The sequence below is a fragment of the Phoenix dactylifera genome, chromosome 2 (genome assembly GCF_051530095.1).
Source record: "Phoenix dactylifera cultivar Ajwa chromosome 2, Ajwa_hap1_PhDact_Kaust_v1.1, whole genome shotgun sequence".
Lineage (NCBI taxonomy): Eukaryota > Viridiplantae > Streptophyta > Magnoliopsida > Arecales > Arecaceae > Phoenix > Phoenix dactylifera.
In genome coordinates this window covers 5,045,300-5,071,824 of record NC_143191.1, presented here as the reverse complement: position 1 = coordinate 5,071,824, position 26,525 = coordinate 5,045,300, and the positions used below count along the sequence as shown (strand labels likewise).

General features: G+C 43.2%; 4 protein-coding genes and 1 long non-coding RNA gene across 6 annotated transcripts; 2 read left to right on the top strand and 3 right to left on the bottom strand.

The window, feature by feature from the left end:
- Positions 1 to 1,083: 1,083 nt before the first annotated feature.
- LOC103698080 (UPF0481 protein At3g47200-like) lies at positions 1,084 to 6,786 on the top strand. Of its 2 annotated transcripts, XM_039132892.3 has the most exons (4): positions 1,084 to 1,246; positions 3,532 to 3,681; positions 3,951 to 4,049; positions 5,040 to 6,786. In XM_039132892.3, exons 2-4 carry the CDS (start codon positions 3,639 to 3,641, stop codon positions 6,560 to 6,562), a joined length of 1,665 nt encoding a protein of 554 aa, XP_038988820.1. In that variant the 5' UTR covers positions 1,084 to 1,246; positions 3,532 to 3,638; the 3' UTR covers positions 6,563 to 6,786. The 2 variants fall into 2 exon arrangements, with proteins under 2 accessions (XP_038988820.1, XP_088571208.1); XM_088715082.2 differs by lacking the exon at positions 3,951 to 4,049 and having other exon boundaries at positions 1,090 to 1,246.
- A 138-nt stretch (positions 6,787 to 6,924) lies between these two features.
- LOC120112888 (uncharacterized) lies at positions 6,925 to 8,966 on the bottom strand. Its single transcript, XR_005514528.2, has 2 exons — positions 8,632 to 8,966; positions 6,925 to 7,078 (listed from the first exon to the last, which is right to left on the bottom strand). It is a non-coding gene; the product is annotated as an uncharacterized LOC120112888 (long non-coding RNA).
- Positions 8,967 to 13,409: 4,443 nt separating this feature from the next.
- LOC149768192 (uncharacterized) lies at positions 13,410 to 13,871 on the bottom strand. Its single transcript, XM_089929326.1, has one exon. The coding sequence runs from the start codon at positions 13,869 to 13,871 to the stop codon at positions 13,410 to 13,412; it is 462 nt and encodes a 153-aa protein (XP_089785452.1).
- A 6,317-nt stretch (positions 13,872 to 20,188) lies between these two features.
- Positions 20,189 to 23,966, top strand: LOC113462447 (uncharacterized). The gene is given in 6 exon segments (XM_088715078.2): positions 20,189 to 20,226; positions 20,228 to 20,644; positions 22,540 to 22,635; positions 22,729 to 22,823; positions 23,260 to 23,418; positions 23,628 to 23,966. Coding segments are annotated over 2 exon segments (351 nt in total). The 5' UTR covers positions 20,189 to 20,203; the 3' UTR covers positions 20,556 to 20,644; positions 22,540 to 22,635; positions 22,729 to 22,823; positions 23,260 to 23,418; positions 23,628 to 23,966.
- On the bottom strand, positions 21,804 to 25,233 carry LOC148714515 (chlorophyllide a oxygenase, chloroplastic-like). The gene is made up of 6 exons (XM_089929325.1): positions 25,225 to 25,233; positions 24,859 to 24,993; positions 24,690 to 24,752; positions 23,605 to 23,784; positions 23,287 to 23,399; positions 21,804 to 21,969 (listed from the first exon to the last, which is right to left on the bottom strand). The coding sequence occupies exons 1-6, from the start codon at positions 25,231 to 25,233 to the stop codon at positions 21,804 to 21,806; spliced, it is 666 nt and encodes a 221-aa protein (XP_089785451.1).
- Between the last annotated feature and the right edge of the window lie 1,292 nt (positions 25,234 to 26,525).

The following is a 26,525-nucleotide window of genomic DNA, read 5'->3' as shown; positions in this document are numbered from 1 at the left end:
AACGTCATCCAATTCGCTGCCACGTTTGCCTCCTAGTAGACATACCTCGCCCCGAAGAAGACGCACACTCTTACCAAGTTTCAAACATCTCGCAAGAAGGGTTGGATGTGAACCTCTCTAACTCGACTCCAAATTCAGCCAACCACTGTAACTGAGTCGCCTTCCAACACTCTTTCAAGTACCATCTTTTACACACTCCATGTATAATCCAGATAGGAATCAGCTTGTTGTCCCCAAGTCCCACTCTTGTGGGAAATACGTGGGATCCTTAAGGCTGCAAATGGGTTGGGTTGGCCCATGACCTAATCCGATCCGACTCTTTAGACCCCATCTGATCCATTTTCAAGGACCGTAGGATCGGGTCGGAGCTCAAATTGGAACCGTTCTATTTTTTTGTTTTAGGTCTGAATTTATTGAATTTTGAGTCGACCTGATATGATCTATTGTTTTTTGAATCAATTTTGAATCGTTGATCCAACAACTCAATCCGAATCCGAATCTGAATTATTCATTTTGGGGCCGCAGGGATTATCCATTTTGGACAACAACCGTAACTTACAATTATTGCTATATAAATATATCTATTTGTAAATAATTTATATTATTCAAAATAATGGAAGGCCAAAGAAGAGTATTTTCCGCAGCCAACGTCTGCGTCAGGGCCGCATTTTTTTTTTTGTTAAACAAAAAGGAGGGAGGAAGGGACAAGCCAACTCCTGTATAACAGCCTCCATCCCGTCAGAAGAATGTTCGATGCATGCAGAAATGATCGTGTATTGGGCACCCCGGTCGGTTTTTCTTATATCCTTCTCATCCATGGGCCCGACTTATTACCTTTTTGAGCTCCGGCATAGTTACTCTACTGGAGACTATATTTGCAAATAATGTAGCAGTTGATCTACTCCATCTTCACCCCAAGGAATGCACATGGCAGACAGCCTGCTAATGACGGAATGCACATGGCGGACAGCTGTTAATGATAAAAATATGAAGACCGTGCAAGTTGTCTATCAATATGGAGCAACTCAAGCCTAGACGGGCACGAAGCCGTGCTTATATATTACGGATAGATTTCGGAATGACAAACAAAAAAGTAACGAGGCAGGGTGAGGAGGGACGATAACTTCCACCGAGAGCCAACCGTCCGTACGCGGTTGAGTTCCACTCTTGCTGTAATACCTAACAGTACATTTTGTGTGCGAGCGTGGGCGCGCGCGTGCTCAAATTTAGTGTTCTTTTGTGCAAGGTAATTAACTTTCCAGCACATCAATTAATTTGTCAGTTTGAGATGCTAGACTATTGAATATACCAGGGTCGCTCAAAAGTGCTTGTTTCATATGTAATATCTGGTTTGGTGTCACAGCATTCTTTTCTTTCCTTTTCTTACAACTTTAGCTGAGTTCTTATTTATGATCTTCTGAATGGTACAAAAAACTTACTTAATTATTGATTTTCAGTAAAAATTTGATTTACCTTCTTTGTATAATGATATACATATGTATACATTTAAGGTTTCTTGATATTTTTACTTGTGGATCTAGGTACAGAATAAGCAATACACATTAGTGGATGCTCCGTATATATTTATTTAATGTCCAATACGTATATAGATTTTGAATATAAAACATACATTTGCTATCTAGTGTAGAACAAATAATTCAATAAGAATAGAGTTAGACAAACTTATCTTATTGAGACCAAAATACATGCCATACTTATAATTGGCCTGCACCTTCTACCTCTGGAACTCAACTTGAGCCTTGGGCAACACTCAGTCTCGTTCGACTAATTCCTCTTGGCCATGGCTCTATCTATCTTTTATTTTCCATGCGAGAGATGATTCAAATTTCATTTCTTTATTTTAGGGGTCAGAGCGGGGGCATGCTCATTGACCGGGGCTAGGTACCACGCCCCCCATTATGATCTCCGCGTTCAGCCGTTACTTATTTTATTTTACTTTCCAGGTTTCAGGATTTATCTTTTATTTATTTATTTTTAAATTATGGGCAAATATTGTCAACTTTCTTTTTGTTTTTAAGTGCTGGCTTTCTAGTGAGTTTCTCTTGGAGTTCTTGGATCATGTATGTGATATGGTTTTGAACGAACCATAGAAAATCCTCGTTCCTAGTATATGCCTAGATATCTTAAATTTGAAATTTTTGCTTGTCTGTGCGTGAGAAATAATTAAATTCTAGAAATTTTTTTCCTACCATCACTTACATAATTTAAATACACAAGGCATCTTGTCAAATTTGTTCGGCCCATGTTCGAGATATTATATAATAAAAGTAGCTTGCTCGCGGCAACTGGGTGATTTTCTCATGAGAAATTAATTATTTTAATTTTTGTACTAAATGTCTGTTAGATAATTTTTTTTAGAAATTATAGTACCTTACTTGGTCAGGAACTTTATAAATCAGATTGTAACATAGACAAGGAATCTCTTGACGACATGTCGTTGAGTCATATGATAAATTTTAAACATAAAATGAGAATCAATTCTAGATATATATATAAAGTTTAACAACTTTGAAAATATATCACAATTTTGTAACACTCTAGTCTTCTTACATAAGGCATCATCTATCATTTGGTTAAGTCTCCAAATAAGTAAAATCTAGATCATGTTGGTCATAATTTTTATGTTAGGAACAAATCAAACTATTAGTGAAAGAATAAGAGAAGATTAGACTTGATTTGATATCCTCATGCCGTAATAATAAATAATAATTTAGACTTTTGTCTCGTCTCAGTGCTGAGCACATTTTTGATTCCCCTAAATGGAAGGAGAATTCGATCTTTTTGACTTATCCAAATCCACCGTATAACTTAATATTCTTATTTTTTTTAAAAATATTCAATATTTGAAGCCTAAATTTGCTGAAAGGCGAGCTCCTACAGTGAGGTGCCAACCAATAAATATAACTGAGATTAAAAATTCTTTCAGCTTGATAAGATCGTGGAGGGTCTCCTAAAGATAGAAATAGCAAAGCAACTGCCAACCAACGGCAAGTTTGCCATCAATATGGAGCCAAGTGGAACTGTTTTTTCCCATCACTTTCCCCCATTAACTTCGATGGAGCCTCCGAGTCCTTTTAGCGACATGAGAAGACCATCTTTTCGTGAAGCAATGCGGCCCCACTCTGTAGTTGGCAAAAAGTCAAGCCGAGACGGGTGCCAAGCTATATTTATATATATTACCAATAAATCTCGAATCAGAAACAAAGAGAATTGGAAGTGACGAGAAAGGCCTAGGAAAGAGATTCCTCAGAGTGGTGATATTCTTTGCTTGCTCTAGATCTAGTTTTTTTAATTAAAAATTACTTTTCAAAATATTCTAAGGTATTTGTTAATTTGCTTGGCTCATATCAAGAAATATAACAAAAGCGACAGAAACTAAGAAATTTATCCTTGCAAATCAGTTATTTTATTTTTAAATTATAAATATCTCTTTTATTTCTAAATCCTTTTTTTTCAAGAAGTTATATCAATGTTGCTTATTCATTATCAATGTCTCCCTGTACTCATTAGGTCGTGGCATGGGTCTCTAAGGCAGGACAGTGGATGAAGTCTGCCCCGGCCCCACATCGGCCTTTCATTGCGATACAAGTCTTTCTGACTGGTTCCCAGCACCGGAAATGGAGTTGCAGCCCTTGCTGCCATCACGAGCATCCAGCACTGGTACCGCCATAGTGGCTTGCTCTAGATCTGTTTTTTTTTAATTAAAAAACATTTTTTAAAATATTCTAAGGTGTTTGTTAATTTGCTTGGCTCATATTCAAGAAATATAACAAAAGCAACTTTCTTGCAGAAACTAAGAAATTTATCCTTGCAAATCAGTTATTTTATTTTTGAATTATAAATGTCTCTTTTATTTCTAAATAATTTCTTTTCTAGAAGTTATATCAATGTTGCTTGTTCAATATCAATGCCTCCCTGTATATCATCAGGTCGTGAAAATGATCCCGAAGGCAGGACAGTGAACATACGATTGCCATCCGATAGGCCCAAAGCGCCACCCGATAGGCCCAAAGCGACACCCAGAAGTGGTACACCAGTTTCTCCTTGAAGTTTTAGTACCTCTACCTCTTCCACCGTTGGTTGGTTCCCGCCACGGAAAGCAAATATCTTCACCAACGTATTAACCACTAATTACAAAATCGTCGAGGATGAATTATCTCACATTTAATCTATATTTAGATATCCACTATAGATTAAGATGCGGTGTAAACAATAACTATCGAATACATTATTTGAATCCTTTTATAACTATATATATATATATATATATATATATATATATATATATATAGCAATTAATGACTGAAATTTGTTGTGGTTGGCATTTTTCCTCGAGTCCGGCACAGCTTTATTGGGGCACATAGCTTTTGTTTTTATATTGAATTTGTTGGCATGTGAAGTTGTTTCATGATTATCAAACATATTATCATATTCTCAACATAATTCTTAAATATTATGTTTTACTAATTAGAAGTTAGCACACTTGATGATATGATGTAAATTTTTTACATTCTCTTTATCTTTATTTTCTGCATGAGAGATAATTCAAATTTTATTCCTCTATTCTTACTTATTGCATTTTGCTTTCTAGGTTTCTGGATTTATCTGTCATTTATCTTTTCCAAATTGTGGTCAAATATTGTCAACTTTTTTATTTTTAAATGGTTGCTTTCTAATAATTTCTCTTACAATTTTTGGATCATGGATGCGATATGGTTTTGAACGAACCATAGAAAATCCTTATTCCTAATTTTTGAAATTTTTGCTTGTTTATGCATGAGAAATAATTAAATCTTAGAGAATACTTGCATACCGTCATTTGCATAATTTAAATACAAAAGGCATCCTGTCAAATCTGTAGGGCCCATGTTCAAGATATTGTATAATAAAAGTAGCTTGCTCGCAACAACTGGAAATTTTTGCATGAAAAATCAATTATTTTAATCTTTGAACTAAATGTTTGTTAGATAATTTCTCTTAGAAGTTATAGTAACTTGGTCATGTACTCTATAAATCAGGTCGCAACATGGACAAAGAATCGGACGAGGAATCCCTCGTTTCAACCAACGACGATGTGTGGATCAATTTAGTTAGACGTACAGTAAATTTAGCAGAATGTATGGACCATCTCGAGGGACGATGCACCATCTTCAAGGTCCCCGAGCACATCCGACAGTTGGATCCTAAAGCATACGAACCAGCGATTGCTTTCCTCGGACCTTTTCACCACAACAGCCACGGGAGTTCCTCCATGAACTACCACAAGTTGCGGTGTGTCCGGCACCTTCTATCGCGTCACCGAAGCCCGGAGCATGCAAGTCAATTGTTGAACCTGTGCTTGTTCGAGTTGAAGCAACAGGATGAGAAGGTCCGGAGCTGCTACTCTCAGGAATTCTCCGCACTGAATGCCTCAGATATGGCATTGATCATGTTGCTTGATGGGTGCTTCATCATTTATCTCATGCTAAAAATGTGTCCCAGGATGGAATCATTGAAGCCAAGAAGGAGACTAGATAATATGAGGGAGACGAGGGAAGGGGAGGTTGCTTTAAATATCGGCGAGAAGGATGAACAGCTTGAGGGCCCAACTGTGGCAGGGCTGTTCACTATTAGTTTAGTGGTTTTTGATCTGCTAAAGCTTGAGAACCAAATTCCTTTCTTCGTCATCCAATTGCTATTTGATCATCTCAAAGCATACAAGGATGGACAGATTAATCTTGTTGACCTTGCTCTCCAGCTTTTCAAGAGCATCCATCCCGAGGAATCCGAATCATTCAAGAAGTCCAAGAAGAAGTCCCCCGGTGAATACCATCATCTGCTCCATCTATTTTATTCATCTCGGATCCCTTCAGAAAAGCCAGCGGAGTATACATCTGCACCAGGGGAAGTTGCTCCTTCACAAGGGTCTCCGACATCTGCACCGACTTCACGAGGGTCTTCGACATCTGCACCCAAGTGGATTCCTAGTGCGACGAAGCTCGACAGGGCTGGGGTGAAGTTCGAGGGGAAGGAACAAGCAGACAGTTTCTTGAACATCAAATTCCAGATAAGGAGTGGGATTAGGAGTGGGCGGATGGAGATACCACCACTGCAAATCCATGACTATACCCGTCCTCTCTTCCGAAACCTCATAGCTTTCGAACAGTGCTATTTCGACACTGAGATGTACATTACGATATACGCACTCTTTATGGACTGCATCATCGACCAGGCTGGGGACGTGCGGTTGCTCCACTTGGAAGGCATACTGGAACATAAGCTAAACAATGAACAAGCAGTGGCAGAACTCTTCAATCAGCTGGGCAGTCAGCTACACTATGCTTGGGAAAAGAACTACCTTGCAAATGAGATTGAGGTGGTAAACAGCTTTTATGAAGTCAAATGGCCCGAATGGTTTGCTGATTTGAGGCGAGACTATTTTGGCAACCCATGGGCTACAATTTCAGTGTTGGCAGCGGCCCTTCTTCTCTTGCTGACCGTCGTGCAGACAGTATTTTCCGTATTGTCCTATGTTCACTCTCCATCTACAAAGTTAAAATAGGCGACAGATATGATGGAAGGGTGAGTGGATAAGAAAGGATTCCCTCCAAACATGGATACTGGAGAATTTCATTTATCTGGGGAGCATAGAAACTAGACGGTTAACTGTGGTTGTTAGGTAGTATTGATAAATGTGGTTGGCTATGCTGTTGACCTCATAAAAAATAATTTGCTTGGACGGATCATTGTTGGTTTGTAATTTTCTTCGAAGTTAGCTATTGGATCTAATGTTGTTGTGTCACGCCCCAAATCAAACATCGGGGCCCGAGCACGTAACACGGCCGCATGAGCCCTAGAGCGATGTCTTAGAGATCAAGGCCTAAGATGAACAAATATCCAATAACTTAACAGTGAATAGCTAAATAATCCAAATAAATAAATCCATCATATTCAAATAATCCAACCGCTTCAGTTACAAAATCTTCAAATATTTCTCGGTATCAGAATACAAACTAACTCATAACTTTAATACTCGGACTCTATGTCCAACCCATCAGAAACTACGCAGCCTGCGACTCTGAAAGAGAAGAGGTGGTGTGAGTTTTACAACAAATAAGAATCCCACACACTCACACCAATATAAATATAATAAATTTAAAATAAATATTAACTACAAACCTCATCAAAATGCAGACAAAATCATAAAGCCTTATACCAATTATTCAACATAGCTCGATAAAATCTATATAAATATGCATCCATAGATGTATATCGTCAAACATATATCCCGTTCCAGAAAATACTAAAGATATTATCATGCAGTGGTTTTATACTTTCAATCTTCTATTTTTATCCAGATTTTCCATCAACCAATTATCTTTTTGATTTGGACTATTCATGGTCATGCTTCGGCCCGTGACTAGCAAACCAAAATATCCACACTTCGGCCTGTGGTGGCAAACCAAAATATCCATGCTTCGGCCTATAGTGACAAACCAAGATAACAGCACTTCGGTTCACAGTGGCAAACTAAGAGAACTGCATTTCGGCCTGCAGTGGCAAAACAGAATATCCGCACTTCGGCTTGCAGTGGCAAACTAGAATATCCGTGCTTCAGCTCGCCGTGGCAATCCAAGATAAATACGCTTTGGCCCACAATGGCAAACCAATGTGTCACGATTCAGCTCATGAGAGGCAATCCATAATATGTCTAATCCAAATTCTTTTGTTTATTAATAAAATTATTCAATTTCATCCATACCAAAAAAAGTATAATTGTATATTATATTTTATGCCCAAATTCCAAAATAATCAGCATTATATTCCAACAACCAAAACCATAATTCAAGCAGCCATAATCATCGATATTTGATATCTCCTTATATTAACGAAATATATATGTTAGAAATCATTAAGCAATCACACCAAAACGATGCAAACCCTAAAACCATCAACATATATTACAATATATATTATTTATAAAGGTGATTGTGCACAGGACTTCTTACCTCTATCGATGATCGACTAAATACAACGATCTATGAGTGAGGTGCAGAGTAGCACCCCAATCAATTGGCGCAGATGACTCTCCCTCTAAAGGTTCGAACTCAATGATCAAAAAAAATCAAACAGCGACCACCAGGGGTCCATCACAAGATCTGTCGAGTCCTTACTACCACCTAGCCGGGTCAACTAGAGAGAGACACCATGAGAGAAAAAAAAAGTAAGAAGGAAAAGAGAGAAATTAGAGAGAAATAGAGAGAGGAGAGAAAGAGAGAGAAAAGAGAGAAGAGGGGAGAAGAGAGAGGTAAGAGAGAGAAACCTCTCTCTTCTCCCTCTCTTCATGAACAGCGAAGTCATCTTCTCCTTCTCTTTTTCCTTTTCCCCATTTCCCCCCATAGATCTAATGGCGTGCAGCCAAGGTGGCCCAGCCCCCACTCGATGGAAGCCATATGTGGCCACAGACCCGGCCAAACTCGGCGGCCGGTGGCAGTGGAATCGCAGAAGAAGAAGATGAAAACAGGGCACCCTCGTTTCAGACGATTTTTTGGCGATTCGCCAACTCAAATCGAAGTGAATCACGACTAAAAGACTTGGAGAAGAAAAGAAGAGGAATGGATTTGGTCATACCTCAATCCGACGAAGATCCGACGACTCTTTCTGGTGAAAATCAGAGGAGAAAACTCGGAATAAAAAAAATTTGGGATCGGCGGCTTGTTTTGAGGGATTTGCGATGGTTCAACGGAGGAGAAGAAGCCCTTTTGTAGATGAAATCCCCCATGTCCTCATCGGAGTCCAACACCTTTCGAGTCCCGGTTTCCTTGCCGGACTTGGGGAGGAAGAAGACTCTCATTGGGAGTCTTCCTCCCGGACTCACATGCCAGGCGCACATTGTGGCCCAAATGGCCAGCCCTATCCTCTCCCAGGCCGGCCCAGGCTCATTTTAAAACAGATCCTTACGGGTTGTGTCAAGGTTTCAGCGCATGGAATTGAAATTAAATTCTGTTCTTGGTTACCCTGCATCCAGTTAAGTTTCATCTTGATATTTTAAACACATTTTACTCAAGAACACTTATTGACAATATATTTGTTTAATGGGCATTGTGCACAGCATCTATGATTTTGCCTCATTTGTCCCTCTAATATTTAGAAACATAGTTTTCTAGAAATTGTAGCATTGTGGATTTTTTACATTTCCTTTAAAAGTTGTGTCGAACAAGTTTTGGACAGTCACAACATAATGAATGAAATGAGGAGCACTTCATTGAGTAAAGTAAGCAACAGGTGTTCCAAGACCAAGCCCTAAAAACTCCTTGACAACATGTGTTGACTTATTTACGGATTTATGTCATATAAACTTTTTTTTATCGAGTTCTGCGATCATAAATCTTCAAAATGTTTTGCCTAGTGCAAGGATTGAATGTCCATGAGAAAGAATGCAGGCTCTTGGATTTATCTTGCAAGAATAAATCAAAATGACTGAAGCTTTGTTTAGATGTATTTAATTTCAAAATAGCCAGCTGCAAGGACAGCTCCCAACTCTGCCAATACTCGAAAAATGCAGCTATTTCTTTCAGTTTTGTAACGACACCAATGCTCTGTTTTGGAAAAGATAGATGGATATTAGAGAATGCACTTGCTTATTGTATCCAAAAAACTGTTACCATTGCATCAGCTTAGGACGCAATTGTGAGTTTTAAGGTCTGTTTTGGTCTCTCTCTTTCTCCTTGGTACGACTTCTAAGTGGCATGTCATGAGGTCTCTATCTCAACATTCCCTCTAACTAATTTGATTTCACCGGTACTTTTCTTTCGCTGTGTATCCGCCCTCGCATACAGCCTTCCTCATGTCTAATCCTAGCTCCACTAAATAATAAATCTAAGAATTTTTATCTTATAACATCTTATTTGAATGCCAAATTCTTAACATGTATTGACTTAATTTTGATACCCCATATTTTGGGTGACATATTTTCTTTAAAAAAACGAAATAACTCTGCACCTTTTTTGTAAATACAATAATATTCACACCAATGCGATCATTAATCTATGCTGTTATAATTCATGTTACTATTATTATACTTTCTAATTTATAGTTTTTCTGTTTTTCTTTATCTTGGATTAGACCCAATTCTAGACCCCATTTGGTCCTGACTTAAATGCATACTAATCTATTTTTCTATTTTTCTTTATTTTTCTAGGCATGTGCTGTATTTGGGATATGTTGTGTTAGTTAACTCCATGCATTGCTCTGCCAATTATTGTCCTAAATACAAGAGACTAGATCTAAGTGATCATTTGGCTGGCAATCTGTACTATTTTTTTCTATTTATCCTTGTTCAATATATTAAATTAGCTGTTCCTATTAGCTGTTCCTATTTGGTACTAATTTTTTCCTTTTAAAAAAAAATAAAAAATAAAATCAATACAGAAAATATATTTGGTTATCCTGTTTTTACTTTTTAAAACAACGTTCATTATTTCTGCAAAAAGTGAAAGCGAAAAAATTTCACTTTCATTTTTTTTTTTGCAAGTGAGTTTCTCCCTTCTCTTAACCACTCTTTTTTTCTACACAATCTCATCCTTAGTCCCGTTGCCCTACCCAACCACACTAGATTCTTGGATCTTGCCGGCCAACACTTCGCCTAATGCTAAGTTATCCCTCATCCTCGGCCGCATCGTCGGACCCATCACTATCTCCTTTTCATCCGTCTCTCGCTCGACTGCCTCTCCACCCGACATCATGCTCTTCCTTATCATGTCACCGACCCCATCCTGCCTCCGTCTCTCTCATTGCCGGCCCTCATTGTAAAAAGAGAGAGAAAGATAACCAAACATGATTTTTGTTGTTAGAAATCTGAAAAAAATAGAAATAGAAATTTTGTTTCTAGATTTTTTTAAAAGAAAAGTGACAATAATACCAAGCACAGCCTAGCTTTTCATGTTGTTCATCAAAAAAACTTTACTTTTCATGCTGCAAAATAAATCTGTGGGGTTATGATCTTATTCATATGGTTCTTGTATCATGTGCTAAAAATGGTTAGAAATTTCAAAAGAGGAAGGGGAGGAATTTTAGCCCTCGATGGGGGTCCCTCTAGGTGCCTGTGGGCATCTGATATGGTAAGAGTGAAGATAATTCAGCACAACAGACGGTGAGGTTCCTATAATTAATGGAGGACACCTTAGGTCGAATACTCGAACATTTAGCAATGAAGTGCGCCTTAAGGGCATGAACTTGGATTACATGCAAACAAATATTGTGAAAATCGTGGGATCTTTAAGGCTGGCACTTGTGCCAACTTGATTAAGTTGCAACTAGTCGCATAGATGAGCCATGGGAGCATGGAGCAGAAGCAGCTAGACATAAGTTCAACATGACAATGGTGGGATCCCACTGATAAATGATAATTGGAGCCGATTTAGATCACCACTAGTTGAAGATATTATCAATGAGTGGAGTGATCATGGGAACCTATGCCCTCCTGAATTATGTCGGTGGCATGGGATCTAGATTTGCAAGCATCTTCCATTATTCGCAACTTGTTTAGCCCTGACTTGTTTTATGATACATTTTCTAGCAATGATGCCATGGTTAGATGGTGTTCTTCACTTGTATAGCATTTCTTACCTAATTGGATGTTGACAAATGAGGCGACAGTGGCCTTTGAATGAAGCTTAAACAGCATGTTCTTTGACCATTCCACTCTTTCATAATTAGCATTTTCTTTCTAGTCTAATAAAGAGATCATCTGTTTAACACTTAGAAATGTTTATTTATATATATATATATATTCCACACAATAATGCATAATTATATATGTACATTGGCATGGGAGAAAAAATAAGGCATAGAACGAGGGAGGGAGGGAAGGGGATAAGAGCATCAGTTCCTATCTTCCACTGAGCCAGCCTCAAGATCGTTAATTTCCACCTTGCAGAATATCTCGGCTCTCCATTCGCTGCTCATTTCTCTCACTCGACAGTGGATAAGTATGGAGAATAATAAGAGCAGTTGGCTAGTAGCTATGCCTTAGCATCGAGTTGTTTTTCTGCTATGAAGAAACGCACAGCAAGCAGATTTACTAGCTATAGTATCCGATTGACACGTCTCAAAATATCATCGCTGCATTTTTCCCGTATTTTTGATGTCTATATTGGACGAGCCCAGCTATCTGATGCACTCATTCATGAATGATAAACTAGAATTGACTTGTTTTCTAGATCATGATTTTACTAAAATGCATGCCTAATTAATGGTTATTCACTCTTGGATCCTCTCTCCTTTCTAATTTTAATTATATGATATTATTACTTTCCTCCTCTACTATTTTTCAGGGCTCCACGTATGTTCATCAATATCATGGTAATTCTTTTTTTTTTTTCCTTGGCAAAAAGTTGGTGCCCAGCAGCAGTCTCTGGTTGCAGTCTGAAGGAACAACCGTCAGACAACATTTGGATCAAAGATATGTAGGGTTATCCCCATTTATCCTGGGCAAACAAGTTGAGCTATTGGCCGGAATAAGTTAGCCTTTTATCCGGACGACATAGACTAAATCCTTTAAGCTGGTATCCGTTTGGAACTGGGGGACCTTGGTCTAACTTTAAACCCGAGTATAATTGTGTTTTCAGCCGTCCTCTTATCCCCGCATTAATTGGGAGAAATGATGGATACTGCCTTATTATCCTTCTCATCCTCTGCCTCTAAGAACTATACGACTGTAGCCCAGAGTTGAGAGTCAACATCAAGGCTTCAACCTAAGTGGGAAAGTAAAGCCATCAAGCTCGACCTCCCTTTGTACTCCTCCTTCCATCTTCGCACCCCCCCTCCTAGCAATTACTTGGGTAAGTATTTGATTGGCCATTCTTTTTGCAGGTTGGAGTGCTGCAAGAGAAGCTTAAGGAGATCAAGGTTGGTCTCATGGTACCTACCTTTCCATTTCCCCTTAATATGGTGTTCTTTTTTAATATTAGATATGGTGTGTGTGGAATTTCCTTTTTATTTGGGTTTGGGTTTCTAATTGCAATGGCCCTTGGCTAAATAATGGTGCTCGCTACCCTATTAGTGGTTGACACTTCGTCGGATCGATGGTTGTCTCAATCCATTGCCGTCAGTGTAATAGTGGGTCCAAGACTTGGCTCATGGATACCGTAAGAGGAGCTATGATAGCGGTTGGGGCGGGCTGTGGCTGTTAGGGAGGTGGAGTTGAGGAGGGACGGGGCGAGGAAGGAGAGGAGGGTCGAGAGGAGGACCATCGTGACAGCAGCAAAGGGTGGACGTGGCAGGCCTCCCTTTCTCTCGCTCTCTCTCATCTCGACCTTTTAATGGAGGAGAGGAGGGTGGATCCATATACACGGACTCCTCGTCACCCTTTTCTTTTTTTTTTTTTTTGGGTCAAAACGGTATTTCATTCATATACCTCTAACGTGGATACATCCAGACATGTCAAAGAAAAGTAGACAAAATAAAGCATGTGGGACACCCTCTAATCTAGACCAAAAGGCCTCCCCAGTATGCCGGGCAACATAGGAGGCGACCCAGTCTGCTGCACTGTTCGCCTCTCGGTAGGCATGGGCGATCTGACATGAAATCAGTTCTCGAACCAGACTGCGTATATCCCGTATCAACGGGTGACCATCCCCATACGTGTCCACACCTCGTATCCAGTCAATCACTGTCGAGCAATCACCCTCGAGAACAAGTCTGTCGGCCCCCAGGGCCCGTCTCGCGACCAGAAGTCCCTCCCAAGCAGCCTGCACCTCTGCTCCCACCACCGAACAGCCAAAGATACTCCGTCCTCCAGCCGCAATGAGTGTACCACGATGGTCCCTGATCACGAAACCCACACCCCCGGATGCGCCATCCTCCGCCATACCACCATCGAAATTCACCTTAAGATAGCCAGGGGGTGGGGGTACCCAAGAGAAGACACGAAACCTGGACGCTGAAACAGCAGAGCAGGTACCCCAGATGTCCCTAGACCTCCCAAGTGGAGCCGACGTGGCCAACATAGATGTCTCCGCTGCCTGCCGCAGTGCTCTCTCCATCACAACCCGTGGGGGTAACCGCCCTCCCTCGAAGAGACGGTCATTCCTAGCCAGCCATATGTGATAGGCTAGGTACGCCACAATGGAACCTGTCTCGGCAACCCCCGGCCTCCGAGTAGCCTCACGCAAGTACCGCAGCAGATCCTCCACCGACTCCCACAAGGGAGGAAGTAGCGCCGAGGCTAATCTCCAACACTGCACTGCTATCGGGCATCGAAGCAGCACATGGCCGATAGTCTCCTCAGCATCCAGGCACATCTCACATAGGGGTCCCATCCTCATCCCCCGTCTGGCCAACATACTCCTAGTTGGAAGGCAGCCTCAGGCCACCTTCCATAGAAAAAGCGCCACCCGGGGGTGCACCCTCATCCTCCATATCCATCTGCCATCAATCCGCCTCTCCGGCTCCCTACTGGTCCACTCATGGATATCCCTGGCACGCACCCTCGACCGGCCTGTCGGAAACCATACCAATCTGTCAGGCTCCGCCCGGAGCGGGATCGGTAAGGCCAAAATCCTCTCCGCCAAGTGCTCCCCAAAAGCCTCCCGAACAAACACCTCATCCCATCTCCCCTCCCCTGGGACCAGTAAGTCACTAACCCGCCGTCCCATCAACCTACCCGTATCCACCATGGCCGGCAGTCTGCTAATCGGTAACTCGGTCACCCAGCTATCCTCAAGAACATCCACCGACATGCCATCCCCGATAGCCCACCGGATCGCCGGAAGCACTAATGAAGCCCTAGCACTGATCTCCCTCCAGATAGGTGAATGGATCCGCCCCGCCCTAACACCAACCGTCAGTGCACCGTACTTAGTCCTCATCAGGGAGGACCATATACTCTCGAGCTCCAGCATGAGACTAGCTGCCAACCGCATAACCGAATCCTCCCGTCGTGCCACCAAGGACGGCACTCCCAATCCACCATGTCTGACCGGCTGACAGACCACCTCCCAAGCCACTAGATGTGCTCTGCCTCTGTCATCACGCCTTCCCCAAATGAAGTCTCTGATAAGTCGCTCAACTGATCTCAACGAAGAAACGGGGAGGACAGCGTGAGAAATAAGGTATATCGGAATAGCACTAAGTACTGACCGTGCCAATGTGACTCTACCCATCATAGATAGAGCGTGCATCTGCCATCCCTCCAACTTGTGTCTAATGCTGTGCTCAAGAGAGAGAACATCTTCGCTGCGCAAGCGACGCCCAAGAATCGGCACACCCAGATATGTCAAGGTGCCCACCTGCTCACCAACTCCCATAATCTCCATAATAGCTGCCTTTATCTGAGCCTTGGTCTTCGGACTGAAAAGAATAGACGATTTGTCCAAGTTAATCCGTTGACCAGAAGCAGTACAATAGGCATAGAGGATCCTCCGGACCGTGTGGGCAGTCTGACAGGTCGCCCTAACCAACAGTAAGCAATCATCAGCAAATAGCAAGTGGAAGATCGGCATGGCCCTCTGCACCGGCCTGTAAGCCTCCAGAATCTGTGTGCCCACTGCAGCTCGAAGAGCTCTGGATAATGCATCTGCACAAATAATAAAAAGCAGGGGGGACAATGGACATCCCTGGCGAAGTCCAACAGATGTATCAAAGAAATGAGACGGTGTTCCATTTACCAGAATAGAGAAAGAGGCGCCCATCACACAGCCCATCACCCACCTAATCCACATCTCATGGAAGCCAAAACTCTGTAGGGAAGAACGAAGAAAATCCCAACACATCCTGTCATATGCCCTCTCCATATCAAGCTTGACCCCCATGAGGCAACGCCGCATAGGAGCCCTCTCCAGATCAAACATGAACTCCTGGGCGATTAGAACATTATCTGATATACTCCTCCACCCTATGAAAGCACCCTGCTCTGGACTGATGATCCTGGGTAAGATCCCTCTCAGTCTGATAGCCAAGATCTTTGCCGTGATTTTATACATAGTAGAGCAAAGGCTGATTGGCCTAAAGTGGCCAGGCTCAGTAGCATCCTGACGTTTGGGAATCAATGTGATCAATGTCCTCTGCCAATCCGGACTCATCATGGCCGTACTAAAAAACTGCTGGATGGCCTCAATAACATCATGTCCAACTATCGACCAATACCTACGAAAGAACACGGGTGGAAAACCATCCGGCCCAGGGGCTTTGTCCCCCTCTAGGGACCACAACGCCTCCTGTATCTCCTGCCCCGATACCGGTCTGATCAATGCTAGAGCATCCTCCCCAGCCACCCCCTCAGATGGAGGTGCTAGCTCAGTAAGTATCCCACTCCCTGTCCGCTCTATCCACCTGGCCCTGAAGAATTGCTCAAATACCCTGCATATCATATCTGGGTCCTCTGTGGTCTGGCCATCCTCACCCCTGATAGATCTGATCCTGTTCCGCTGTCTTCTGATCAATGTCGACTGATGAAAGAACTTGGTATTCCTGTCCCCATCCTGAATCCACTGGACCCTCGATTTCTGCCTCCAGAAGATTTCTTGTTGGTGAAGGAGGGAGTCGTGCAAAGATAGGAATGATCTCAATTCCGACAGCTCCTCATGTGATAAACCACCCCCCGCCGCCTCTCGTGATTGTAGATTTGCAATGGCCTCCTCTAACTCCTCAGTTCTGCGGAATATGTTCCCTACCTCCACCCTGTTCCACCTCCGAAGATATCTCCTTGTCAGCTCAAGTCTACGAGAGACCCGATACATTGCATCCCCCCGGACCGGCTTACACCATGCCTCGCTCACCACATCCCAAGAACGAGGGTAGCATAGCCATAAACTCTCAAACCTGAAAGGGCAACGAAAAGGTATGGGTCTGTCAGTGCTCACCAGTATCGGACTGTGATCTGAAGCTATCCGCGGAAGGTGTCTGACATGATAATCTGGGAACTCCTGAATCCAACCAGCCGTGGCAAAAGCCCTGTCAAGCCTCTCCCACACTCTAGCTGGGCCCTGTTGATTGTTGCACCAGGTGAATCTGGGCCCTATGAACCCCAGATCTATCAGCCCATTCGTCGAAATAAACTCCTGAAATTCCTTCACCTTCCTCTGATACGAGAATTGCCTCCCCCCCATCTTCTCCTGTGGATCATCAATACAGTTAAAATCACCTGCAATCAACACTGGGTGCCCCTGATCCACCAACTTGGATGCCTCCTCCCACAATGTCCTCCGAACCCTGAAATCAGTACTGGCATAAACAGCTCCAACAATCCATGGCTCCCCCCCCTTCTGATATCACCATAATCACCTGTTGGCTGCTTACATTAAAGATATCCACACTACCACAATCCAATTTCCAAGTTACAATAATGCCTCCCGACAACCCTTGAGCTTCCACAGCATAGAATCCCCAAGATCGAGGGAGTGCCCTCCTAGCTCTCGCAATACTCCTCCCGGCTAACCGGGTCTCAAATAAAATACACATATCAGGGCTGTGCACCTGCACTAACCTCCGAAAAGCCGGGGCGAAAGAGGGTTTCCCGGCCCCTCGACAATTCCAAAAGATTAGCTTCATTGACAACTTGTTTCATTGGCCCGGCTCCCCCTACCAGAGACGGCCACACAATCTCCACTCACTCCCTCCTTGGGAAGAGGCTCAGAGGCCTCCATCTGCACCGCAGCCGAAATCTGGGACGGAGCTTGGCTATGTTGTGAAGCACTGTGTCCCCGTGCCGGATGGCACACAATGTCCACAGTGGCCCCATCCTCCTTCGTGCCGAACCTTCCCTTCAAGCCAGACCCATCCCCAGGTTGAACGGCCGACTCCCGTCCTTCCGGCCGTCGCACCGTCCCCGCCGAGTCCACCTTCTGCACCGCCGCCATAATCTGGGACAGCACCTGGCTATGGCTAGGAGAACTGTGTTCCCGTGCCGGCTGGCACACAGGGTCCACAGTGGCCCCAGCATCGACCGAGACCAAACCTCCCGACTGTCGCACCATCCCCGCCACTTCCTCCATCCCCCCCGCCGACGTCTCCACCGGCGGCAAGATTGCCGAAAGATCCCCAGCCGATGTCGCACGGGAGAGCTTCCAACCTGTCGAACTTCCGCCCGTGCCATCCCGCCCATCACCGGTCACCATCGTAGCCCTAGGAGGACAGGGACACGTCGACGCCGTCGGCGGAGGTGAGCTCCGGCTCCTCCGATGTCCTCCCGCCGCAAATCTCCGGAAACCCATGGCCGGCCGGACAGCTCCAGCTGGGCACCAGAAATCGGCCACTCGATCCCCCTTAGACGGACTGCGGGCGCGCTTCATCGGACTCAAACCCGGTCCGCGACCCGGATCCGACTTAGGTGTATCTCGGTTGAGAGGGGCCGGTCCGTCACCAGGCCTACTCGACCCCGGCCCACGGCCAGAGTTCCCCACCGGCCCACCCTTAGGTGACATGGGCCGAGCCGAGTCGGGGAGGCCCGCCCGTTCTTCGACATGCGAGCCCGGATCCACCATCACCGAATCGCTGGTCGACTCGGACAACGCACCGAAGGAATTCCCGGGTTGACTCACCCCTCCTCCCGCGTCACCAATGGAGCATGCCTCTTTTGCCTTGTCCGGCGACTTCCGCCGGGCCACTTTGGACGGCTTCTGCCAACCGTCCAAATCCACCGGAGAACCTGATAGGGCCGTCTTCCCATCCACCGAGGAGGCCTCCGCACGGATGGGCGTGCCCACAGGTTTGGGACCGCCGGCCACCGCCGCCTGCTTCCTCGGTTTCACACTAGCTTTCCCAGTCCACACTTGCCGAACTCTGTGGGTAACCATCCACGGTCCGTACCCCGGAGTCTCCGAAGTGCCATTCCCACTGAGCCCTCCCTGAGCAGAGTCCTCCGATGTTCGGATCTCTTCCTCCATCACTGCCTTACCCCTTCTGTCACCTGGAGACTCGATTGGTCCAGAGGCACATGAACCTTTCCCATGGCCAACTCTACCACACCTGCAGCACGGATTTGGTAGGTTTTCAAATATGAAAGTTTGCCAGACCCTCTCATCCATCCTCTGTGACTTCCCCTTCACAAAAGTACCACCTCTAAGGGGATGCTTGAGGTCCACCTCGATCTTGACCCTAGCAAACCCCAGCTTCTTCCCTTGCTCCGTTGCCTCATCCACCGCCAACGGCCTACCAGCCTTCGCCGCCATCTGGAGAATGATGGATTTCTCCCAGAAGTCTAGTGGCAGCCCAGGCATCCGAAGCCAGACAACCACCTTGCTCAACCCACCGGCACCAGGGATGAAATTTGGCCTCCATCTTTCCATGGCATGTAACTGCCCGGCCACCATCCATGGCCCCCAAGTCAGTGCCCGCTCCCGGTGTTCCTCGCAGGCGAACCGTACCACAAGAACACCTTCCAACAGTGGAAAGATCTCCGGTATCACAGGCAGCTTCAGAACCCGACTCAGTTCCTTAGCCACCCATTCAGCTGGGACGACCCTTCCCAGGCTCCGGATCAGCACCGCCGATTCCATCCATGGCTTCCGGGTCTCCACCAGCTTCTCCTCCTCGACCTCCACCACATCCTCGTAGCGCTTCTGCAATGCTTCCAGCTCCGCAACCGGGATGCGAAGGTTTGTCCAATGTGGCCGCATCGGGGCATCTCTAGCTCCCCCCGACGACGACGACCCCTTCACGCCTTCCCCCACATGGCTCCGGTTGGAGTGCGTGGACACACCCTCCCTCGGCCCATCCTTCCTTTCCACCTCCGGCTTCGCCATGACCCCCGCCCACCTACTGTTCGATACAATTCCCGTGAGACCACCCAAGGTCGCACGAGAATTAAAGCACCCGCTCACCCGCTCACCCGCTCCTTTCGAAAGCGAGGCCTCCGTCACCCTTTTCTTTCCTCAAGCCAAATACCAAGTCAATTAAGCTAACGTGGGTTGGCCCAGTATTGTGGCCCAAATAGACATTCAAGTCGGCTTGATTACGTTCGAGTCTGGGCCCAGGATCGGATCAGACTTGAGCTGTTAGTTTTAAGAAATCTTCTGGCCTAATCCTGGCCCAAAGCCCAATAGCGTGGGCCCAGCCCGATTCAGTCCTAAATCCAAGAGAGGCCTCTAGAAAGCTCCATACCATTCCTCTAACCTCGAACTCCTTCCTACCTTCTCTTTTAATAGCTCTGCGTCGACGTTAGAGACCAAACGACCGATTGTCGGCCGCAACGATAGAGAAAAAGATGTTCTTCTTCTTCGTGGGAGGCGGCGAGGGTGCTCAAGGAGAGGGCCGGCCGCTGCATCCGGTGCGGCTCCTACGCCGACTTGGTGGAGTATGAGAAGGTGCTCAAGGTCTTCTTCATCCCCGTCTGGTGCTGGCCTGGCAAGGAGCCCACCTTCTACTGCCGCGACTGCTCCTTCCTCTTCCCCAGATCCCTCCCTCCCGGTCCCTCCGCCGCCAATGATGGCCGAGGGGGCTTCCTCGATGAGGGCGCGCGGCGGCCGTCCGTCGCCGACGCTCTCCGGTGCTACTCCTGCGATCGCGTCGTCGAGCCCCACTTCCGCTTCTGCCCCTTCTGCGGGGCCGCCTTCTGAGGGAGGCGTCTCCGGCTGTGGTTTTGGGTCTGAGGGTGGAGGCAAGGTGGAACTTTTGGCTAGCTTTGCAAGAGTTACGGCTTGCTACGGTTAGGGTTCCTACTCTCGTTTGTTTTCGTTTCTTTTTCTTTGATGTGGTTGCTCCATATGTCAAATGAAGTTGCAGTATATACAGAGGTCAACAGTGTTAATAAAAAAAATCCTTTTTTTTTCTTGTAATACAATTTAAGCTACAATTTTTTGTAAAGAAAATAAAATTCCTCCAGTTTTCCTTTCCTTGACTCAATGAATCTTGGGGTAGTTTTTCCTCCCTATCTTTCAACGGAAAAAAAAATACGTTCAAATTTGGGCAAGTTTTTTTATTGTAAACAACGAAGCGATGATGAAGAATGTTATGGTACAGTGGCACTCAAAAGCTGGTTATACATAGATAAATACATAAATAGAGTTGTGTCGCTGGAAGTGTTGCTGATCTACTGTGGGTAAAAATTGCGAACTTTAACCTATACCATTGCAATCCGAGTAACTATTTACATGGGATGAAAGTGATTAAAGCATGGAAAGTTTGTAAAATGCTGACTAATTTGATAGTGCAGTTGTAGTACTTATCCCATCCACCATTTTGTGAAAAATAGTTAAAACAGAGATTAATAAGTCTGCTTCACCAATTTTGGATCTTTCTATTGAAACTAAGAAAATATGAAGGCCAGACAGGTGGATGATTAGGAAAGAAGGGAAAGGGATAATTGGGAGAGGTTAAAAAAGAAAAGCTGAAACATAGAATGGAAAAAACTATCATACTGAGTAACTTCTTTGTGTGTTGGTTTTGCTGAGATCAATGGAAAAAAGAAGACTTGTCCTATTTTCCAGGGGGGTAATAAACAAAAACGAAAGTCAGGAATCAAGATAACATAAATCAATAAAGAATGTGCAAAAACAAAGAAAAATGAGGAGCAATTGAAGTCCAAAATTAGGATCATCTCTGTACACAAAAAACAATCAGCATACTAGCATGCCACCATATTCTGTTTGCTCCCGGAGCTACTACTTGTAGTCCTCCTCAATGGATCATCTGTGAATGCATCTGTACCTTCCATCATATATGATAGACGGTTTATTACATTCGTATTGCAAAGAATGATGATAGAAGAACCCGAAGTAGTATGTTAAGGAGCTTGCTGTACTCATGGGCTATTTATGTTGTTTGGTGAATGGCAATCTCTTGGCTCCGTTCTCAACTGCATACCTTCACAATCTGTACCGTACCCCAAGTTTGTCATATGATACTGGCAGGGTCCATACATTGGCCCCGTTGATCATCCGGTCCTGCTGGCCGATGACAAACCGCAGGTCCTCATTCAGCACCTGGGTATGAGAGTTAACACCACACAAGGAGAATGTAATATTGAAAGCACTAATAGCAACAAGCATGATTACAAAGAAGGCTCACGGTCACCTTATGATTTCTGGCAACCGAGGATATGCTTGGTATGATTTTTTGACTTTTCTAGGAGAGAAGATATGTTTTTGCTATGAATTATTTTATATTCCCAAATCTCACTCCAGCACTCCAAAATTGTCTTATAACAGATTGGGTTATACACATGTTACTTCCCAAGCATGATGAAAGATAGCCTTCTCATTAATCATCGTAATATACTGCAGCTCTAGGTTATCGAAACTCTAATCCTATATAAATGCCTTTTGTGCATGTGATTCATCGGTTATTTATTTGAATAAAGCTTCAGTTGCTCACAAAGATTGGTTTGCATGAGCCACTTTGTATAGTTTTGACAACTACAGAATTGTGCACTAGCTTCGTATAGACATACCTTCTCAGATCTGAACAAAATGGGTGTTTTCCTCTCCTTTTTAATCTATATGTTTTTGTTGCTAAATACTCAATATCGTTATGAAGCTTTTTAATCTACATGGAGGCAACTAAGTACAAGAATTTGCACTGATTTGGTTTTCGGGCTTGAAGTGTTTGTTAGATATGGTGTGAAAACAAAAGTGAGTGCACCATATGGTAACATCTTTCGTGGTGATATGATCCAGTGATAGAAGTGGAGACACCAAGGTTATGTTGTGATCATATTATCAAATAAGAGGCATGCTTCAGTCCAAAATTTATTTTGTGTTCTGATGCTTTTTCACACTCAATTATGTGTAGGTTAATGGATATATGACAGATGCTGGTGTTTGGAACTTCACCAAGCTGTAATTTTTCAGATGCAATGTGTTAGCCCAAGATTAGCATGAAAGGAGGTGCTATTTCCTTATGTTTCTAAGAAGCATCAAAGAGATAAGAACAATTGTTTTTCTCAGAAAAAAAGGGGGGGTGGGGGGGTGGGGGATTGAAACTGGAGGCATCTATCGACAAAAAACAAATTTTCATCAAAATATAACACTGAAGCAATTTATTCACACTAGGCTTTTATTTCTTTGTGTAGAAATTCTGTTCCACATCAGTTTACAAGTGAGAATGTTCAGCAAGATGTATAACTGCAAATGAACTAGCAGTCGAAAATCATTATAGCAATGTAGTTTTAGTCCGAAAAGGAAATTATAATTAATTGTGGTGAAAAAGTCACAAATCCTCTTTTGTCATTTTTCATTGCCAATTTTATGGAGGATTTCTTTTGCATATTTCAATATTTTGTAAGGTGTTTACGAAGAAAAACTGATATTGTCCTTTTCATAGTATGGTCTTTGGGTGAGAGGGAAGTACCTCGGAACACTCCATCCCTTGGCAAAAGTGGAGGTGTGAGTAATTGGAGCATGAGCAAGGTCTAGAAGATCATCCAAAAGAAGCCCATGCTCAATTGGCAGCTCCATCACAGTCTGTTGACATGAAAACATGGTGAGATCTGCATACGATACAACCCACTAGGTGAATGCTGCATGATTGATACAAGAAAATAACTCTAAACAGCTTCAATTATTGGGATATTTATGATGTTTTTCAGTGAAAATTGTGGTAGAAATTATTAGGATATTTTATATTTGGTATTTTATTATCATGTGATATCAGTCTGCACAATTTTACCTCTGCACGAACTTTAAATCCAGGAGGATGTTGCAAGAAAGGAATAGTAGCCATAGGGGGTGCGTCACCTGGCCAAATCCAGACCATTCCTTCTTGTTCAAAACAGGGCAATGATCCTATCCACACATTCAGCATTCTAGTAGATCTTTTCATATTTTCCATCAGTTGAGTACTCCCCACCTGAAATATATGACCACCAAGAAAATTACTTGCATGAATCTTTTTCTGTTCTCTTTTTGAGCAGATACGAGGACCGTATGTAAGACATCAATAACAGTGCTTTGGCAGTTTGCACTGTTGTATTGTATTCAAATGGATGACAACATCAAATCTCCAATCTAGATCTTCTACAGTTCTTGCAATCACTTTGTTTTAACAGTATATTCTCTTGTTATCAAAGTAAATATATACATAATAATGTCAACTTCCGTACAAGAAACTATATCCAAGAAAGTCCAGTACAGGGTCAATTTACAATGCATGATATCCTAAATGCACAGTCTGCATAGGCTGTTATTATGTCTTAACTATTTTAAGGATCTCACTCATGGAATAACTACTTTCAAAAAACAACCACCAAGTTTATTGGTTCCTGCAAATAAGTTAAATTTTGCAGATAAATTACCGTGGTAAGGGCATTGGATGCGGCCCTCAGTCATCCAAGGTGAAGTGGGCACGCTCTAATAAGCACATGCATTCTGGACACAGCCTGGTTTTTCATCTTTCCAACGAAATAAGACCCATGGTTCCTCAAAACAATCTATTGGTATCCGGAAAAAAATGGGAACAGGTCACAGAGCGAACAACGAAAACAATCTTTAATAAACTTTCCCTCTTTAAGGAGGAGCAGGGCTTACTTACCATGCTATCGTTCCTCAGATCGCTAGAGAATGCCACTGGATACCAAAAGTTCTTTAGGTTGGGGTGGTAGGATTGAACAGGACCTGAAACATTTAAACCTCTTCGATGTGGCTTGGCTTTTAAAGCTTTTAAGGCTTCGGTAGATGCTGAGGAAGTGCTTGGAGTAAGTGCTGTGCAGTCGGAACTGGATTCAGTTTAGTTTCTTTCGTGTAGTTATCATTCACCAATGTTTCCATGTATGCTAGCTTATCTAGTGCTGCAGCTACCCTGGCTTCTGATAAATGAATCTGATAAAATTTTTATAGCAGGGTTCTGCAAATGTGCATTAAAACGGAGACTAATCCATGATTAAAATATATGAGATGGCTTATGTCAGTTGCAATATTTATAAACCTGTCTGTGAACCTGTGCAAGTTCCTCCTCCAGCTCTGCAAGCTCTTTCTTCACGATCCCTATTGACTTGTACTCACGAGCTAAAGGGTTGAGGACCTCTACCACCTGCACAAATAACTTTGATAAGCTAGCGAACTGGAAATTGTCAATGTCAAGTATTTTCAGACTTAAAGTTCACAAACCTGGCTTCTGAACTTAATCCTTAATGCGTAGTCCCATTTAATGGAAGATCTCCAACACAGGTAAAAAAGTCATGTACATTACAAAGAACAGGTGTTTATTTCCTCTTACAGTTATGCTGAGAAAATATTCAACTATTTCTCAACACTTTTTGAATGAACACAGGTTCTTTCAATTAAAACCAACCTTGCTCATAGCAATTCATAACCTATATTAGCGAACAATTGACTAGTTCCATTCTTTGATGACATTTTCCATTCTTTAGTACTCAAAAATCCAGTTAACTGTAGGCTATGTAACTTAGTTGCTGATTGATCAATTTTCATTCAGAGAAGGTAGCTAGCTGGCTTGGACCAGTCATCATGAGATCTTCCTTGGAAAGTAATCCATTTTAAATTTTTTTAGAAGTGAGGACATTCACACAATAAGAAATTATTCACAAATATCCTCCGTAAGATCTCATGGACCATAAAAAGATTTTTCATCAAGACCACTTAATCTCCAATAGAGTTAAAACTGTTAATCTACAATAACAAATAGCAAACACACAGATGTCCTCTAATGCATATATCATGGCAATATGAAGATTATTAGTACCTTGTCACGAAGAAGCATAATGCTCAGAAGGTCTTGACGAGCCCTCAAGTCACAATACTGTATATCAAACCTGGCCAACTCTAGAGCTTGGTTCACATCCAAGAACTTTCCCTCAGATAGTGGTACTCTAGGCCTTGGATCTTCAACATTAAATATTGCTCCCCAAGTGCTCTTCTTCTCCAGGCTACCTTCCTCATTTCTTTTGCTCGACGGTGGATAAGTATGGAGAATAATAGGGCCTTCCACCCAATAGAGCAGTTGGCTAGTAGCTATGCCTTATCATCGAGTTGTTTTCCCTCTATGAAAAAATGCACAGCATGCAGGTTTCCTAGCTATAATATCTGGTTGACAAGTCTCGGAATGTTATCACTGCATTTTTCCCATATTTTTGATGTTGATATTGGAAGAGCCCAACTATCTGATGCACTCATTAATGAATGACAAACTCGAACTGACTTATTTTCTAGATGATGATTTTACTAAAATACATGCCTAATTAATGATTTTTCAGTCTTGGATCCTCTCTCCTTTCTAATTTTAATTCTATGATATTATTACTTTCCTCCTTTACTATTTTTAGGGCTCTATGTATGTTCATCAATATCATGGTAATTATTTTCATTTTTTTTCCTCAGTGAAAAAGTTGGTGCCCAGTAGCGGTCTCTGACTGCGGTCCCGAAAGAATCACCGTTAGACAGCATTTGGATCGAAGATATGTAGGGTTTATCCCCATTTATCCTAGGCAAACAAGTTGAGCTATCGGCCGGGATAAGTTAGCCTTTTATCCGGACGACGCAGCCTAAATCCATTTAGTTGGTATCCGTTTGGAACCGGGGGACCTTGGTCTGACTTTAAACTCGGGTATAACCGGATTTTTGGCCATCCTCTTA